Here is a 3,879-nt window from a genome sequence, read left to right as displayed (position 1 = left end):
GGTCTCCTTGTCCCACTGTGTCAGCCCTGCCAGCTCTCTGTCATTTGTGCCCAGTTCCCTTCCTGGTAAAAGCTTCTTAGCAGGGCTGGGATGAGGAGACTATAAGCCTCAGGCCTGGGGAAGGAGTTGTCAGCAGGAGCGCAGTCACCATTGGCAAGGCTGTTGGAGCTAGAGGCTGCCCCTCCTGCAGGCCTCAGGAGATGTGAGGCTGAACCCTAAACCCAGAGTCAAGTCCAGGTGAGCGTGTGTGGTGAGGACTGACAGGGACCTGCTTCTTGTTCCCGTGTTCACAGTCATGCAGTAGTGGTGGTGGGGCAGCAAGGAAAGTCAAATTCTGGAGCTGGGGGAGGGCAAAGTCCTAGGTGTCCCTGGGGAGAGGTTTAGGGCTTCCACCCTCCCCACCTGTGGGGGTTGGGGAGCAGCAAGGAAGGTCAGAACCTAGAACTGGGGGAGGACAGAGTTCTAGGTGTCCCTGGGAGAGGTTTAGGGCTTCCACCCGCCCCACCTGTGGGGGGTGCAGTAAGACTTGGAACCCCCCTGCCTAGGGATGGAGGGCCGAGGTTGGGGACTGCTGGCTGGGGCTCAGGTCTCTATCCTCTTCTCCAAGGGTTCAGGCTGGAGTACAAGCCATCCTACTAGTGGGGAAACAGGCTCGGCCAGGAGAGAAGACTTGTTCAAGTTACAGGGCAAACCCTTTCCAGAACTGGTTTCAAAATGGAGCAAAACAGGCTGGGACAAGGCAGCTATTCCCTGTTGTTTTAATCATGAGTTATCCCTAGTCTTAGGAAACATTAGGAACAAGGTGTAGCAGCACACTTGGGGGCCACAGTAACTACTGGCCTCTGGCACTCACTATACCTCTGCCCCTGCTGTCACTAGGTCCCCAGAGGAGAGAAGCCTGTGAGGAAACCTCGAAGTCAACTCTCCACTTACTCTTCACAGGCCTTTGCAGGAAGGTCGGAAAACTCAGGGTGACCTTCCTACCTTGCTAGCTCCACGAACCTGAAAGGAAGGGTTCAGTGGGTGTCCTGGGCTGTTTCTCTTTGTTTCTCAATCCATTCCCCTACAGCACTCACCACTGCCTTTTGTCTCCCTCTTTCCCAGCAGAAGCAGAAGCAATGGGTGCTGGTGGCCCGCGGCGGGGTGCTGGCCCTCCAGATGGTGGCTGGGGCTGGGTGGTACTGGGCGCCTGCTTCGTAATCACCGGCTTCGCCTATGGCTTCCCTAAGGCTGTGAGCGTCTTCTTCCGAGAGCTCAAGCGTGACTTCGGGGCAGGTTACAGTGACACAGCCTGGGTGTCCTCGATTATGCTGGCCATGCTCTACGGCACGGGTCAGCACTCCCCCAGACAGCGCCCCCGGGGCTCCATCATGGGGTAGGGAATCTAGAGCCTAGAGAAGCACCCCCATCTCCCTGGCTAGCTTGTGGAAGCCCCAGCCTTAGGAAAGAGTGGGTAGGATGCATCCACTAAAATGGAGCCACACTCCTGTTGCTGCTCTGTGGGGGACTGGGGGTCTATCCCTGCCAACAGACCTACACTGGGCTACATTACCCTGGAGACACCCAGAGAATGAAGAGTAGATGTCATCCTTCCCACTTTGGCTGTGTGTTCTCAAGAGGGGTAAGGGATGAGTGGCCACAATACAGCCCGCACCACCCACCCACACACACACACACTCACACACCTCCCTGTCTGACTAGTCAAGCTGTGTGACCTCAACCAAATGCTGTCCTCTGCTTCTGAAGGGGATGAGGAGTAAGGAGTGAGGAGTAACTACTCCTTCAAGGTCTTTCAGGCGTCAGATACAAGGCCTGACGCATTTTTTTGGAGGGGAGATTGGTCCAACCTGGACGGTGACTCTGCGCTGCCCACAGGCCCCTTGTCCAGCATCCTCGTGACGCGCTTTGGCTGTCGACCCGTGATGCTGGCCGGTGGACTGCTGGCTTCAGCGGGCATGATTCTGGCTTCCTTTGCCTCACGCCTCCTGGAGCTGTACCTGACGGCTGGGGTGCTCACAGGTGAGGGTACCCAGGGTTCTCCCCTGCAGGGGCAAGGGTGCAGGTTGGGGATCCCTGCTGTTAAGTCCTTAGTTTTCCCCAAAGGGGCGGCCCTGGCTCAGTATCCCGGGCGCGGGCCCATCTTCCCTGTTGGGGGCCCAGCTCAGACTTGCAGCAGGGACCAGAAGGGGCACCTCAGCTACGTCGCCTCGCCCGCAGGCCTGGGCCTGGCTCTCAACTTCCAGCCGTCGCTCATTATGCTGGGGCTCTACTTTGAGCGGCGACGGCCCCTGGCCAACGGGCTGGCAGCGGCGGGCAGCCCGGTGTTTCTGTCCACTCTGTCGCCGCTCGGGCAGCTGCTGGGGGAGCGCTTTGGCTGGCGCGGCGGCTTCCTGCTGTTTGGCGGTCTCCTGCTGCACTGTTGCGCCTGTGGAGCCGTCATGCGTCCGCCCCCTGGGCCCCCGACGCGCCCAGACCCCGCACCGCCCGGTGGCCGGGCTCGCCGGCGGTTGCTGGACGTGGCAGTGTGCACTGACCGTGCTTTCGTGGTGTATGTGGTCACCAAGTTCCTGATGGCACTCGGGCTCTTTGTGCCGGCCATCCTGCTGGTGAACTACGCCAAGGACGCAGGTGTGCCTGACGCTGAGGCCGCCTTCTTGTTATCTATCGTGGGCTTCGTAGACATCGTGGCACGGCCGGCGTGCGGTGCTTTGGCGGGCCTGGGGCGCCTAAGACCCCACGTCCCCTACCTCTTCAGCCTGGCCCTGTTGGCCAATGGGCTCACGGACCTGATTAGCGCGCGTGCGCGCTCCTATGGCACCCTCGTGGCTTTCTGCATCGCCTTCGGCCTCTCCTACGGCATGGTTGGCGCGCTGCAGTTTGAGGTGCTCATGGCAACCGTCGGTGCGCCCCGCTTCCCTAGTGCGTTGGGCCTAGTGCTGCTCGTGGAGGCCGTGGCTGTGCTCATAGGACCGCCCTCTGCCGGTGCGCACCATAGTAGGACAGGTGGCAAAGCCTGGGACTAGCGTACTGGAAACCCTTTCTAAGAACGAGGGGTTAGGAAGGGCCCCTTGCTCGAAGGCCTGGTTAGTGGACTTCCTCCATGGCTCCTCCTCCAACCAGGGTCCAGCCACAGCGGGGTGGGGGGTGGGGGTGGGGGTGGGGGTGGGGCTGGAGAGGATGGAAAAGCCAGGGGCTCAGGAAGAAACACGTATACAAATAGCAACGCAGTTAGCATGAAGTCCTTATGCATGAGAGGTGGTGCCTGGGAGGGTGTTGGAGCCCTTAGCTTAGCCTGAGTTGTAGTTCCAGAGCTAGAGTGACAGGGCTGATGTGTCACCAGTAAGCCCCATCAAAACAGTGTGGAAAGGACACTGCCAGGTTGTGACAGCCCACTTCCCTAGGCCGCCTGGTGGACGCTCTGAAGAGCTATGAGGTCATCTTCTACCTTGCTGGCTCTGAAGTGGCCTTGGCAGGAGTCTTCATGGCAGTTACCACCTACTGCTGCCTGCGCTGCTCTAAGGACATTCCATCAGGTCCATCTGCTGAGGGAGGAAGCAGTGACACGGAGGACGTAGAGGCTGAGAGAGACTCTGAGCCAAGGCCTGCCAGTCCTGAGGAGCCTGGCAGCCTTGAAGCTCTGGAGGTGTTGCGACCCCGGGCTGGGTCCCCAGAACCAGAGGAAGCAGTGCCTGAGCTGGGTCACGAGTCTGTAGGTAGCCATGATGCACGAGGCCAGAAGGCATGAAAATGTGGCCTCCTCTCCGAGGGCCTGGTACATGGGGAGCCAGCCCAGGGTGGTCCCTTGGGAACCCAATCTGTTAGGTCCTGTTCACAGTGAAGCTGCTGTGGGCTGACAGGAGCACAAGTTGATAAAGGCCT

At 59.6% G+C, this 3,879-nt stretch overlaps 1 protein-coding gene across 3 annotated transcripts; it reads left to right on the top strand.

The window, feature by feature from the left end:
- Positions 1–3,879, top strand: Slc16a8 (solute carrier family 16 member 8). Of its 3 annotated transcripts, none has more exons than XM_034516298.2 (6): positions 1–237; positions 880–956; positions 1,105–1,332; positions 1,876–2,019; positions 2,218–2,982; positions 3,402–3,879. In XM_034516298.2, exons 3-6 carry the CDS (start codon positions 1,119–1,121, stop codon positions 3,743–3,745), a joined length of 1,467 nt encoding a protein of 488 aa, XP_034372189.1. In that variant the 5' UTR covers positions 1–237; positions 880–956; positions 1,105–1,118; the 3' UTR covers positions 3,746–3,879. The 3 variants fall into 3 exon arrangements, with proteins under 3 accessions (XP_034372189.1, XP_076767730.1, XP_034372188.1); XM_034516297.2 differs by having other exon boundaries at positions 2–237; positions 1,108–1,332; XM_076911615.1 differs by lacking the exon at positions 880–956 and having other exon boundaries at positions 1,108–1,332.

Source organism: Arvicanthis niloticus, chromosome 13, assembly GCF_011762505.2.
Source record: "Arvicanthis niloticus isolate mArvNil1 chromosome 13, mArvNil1.pat.X, whole genome shotgun sequence".
NCBI classification, from domain to species: domain Eukaryota; kingdom Metazoa; phylum Chordata; class Mammalia; order Rodentia; family Muridae; genus Arvicanthis; species Arvicanthis niloticus.
Note: the sequence above shows the minus strand (reverse complement) of the source record. Positions and strands in the feature narration are given on the sequence as shown.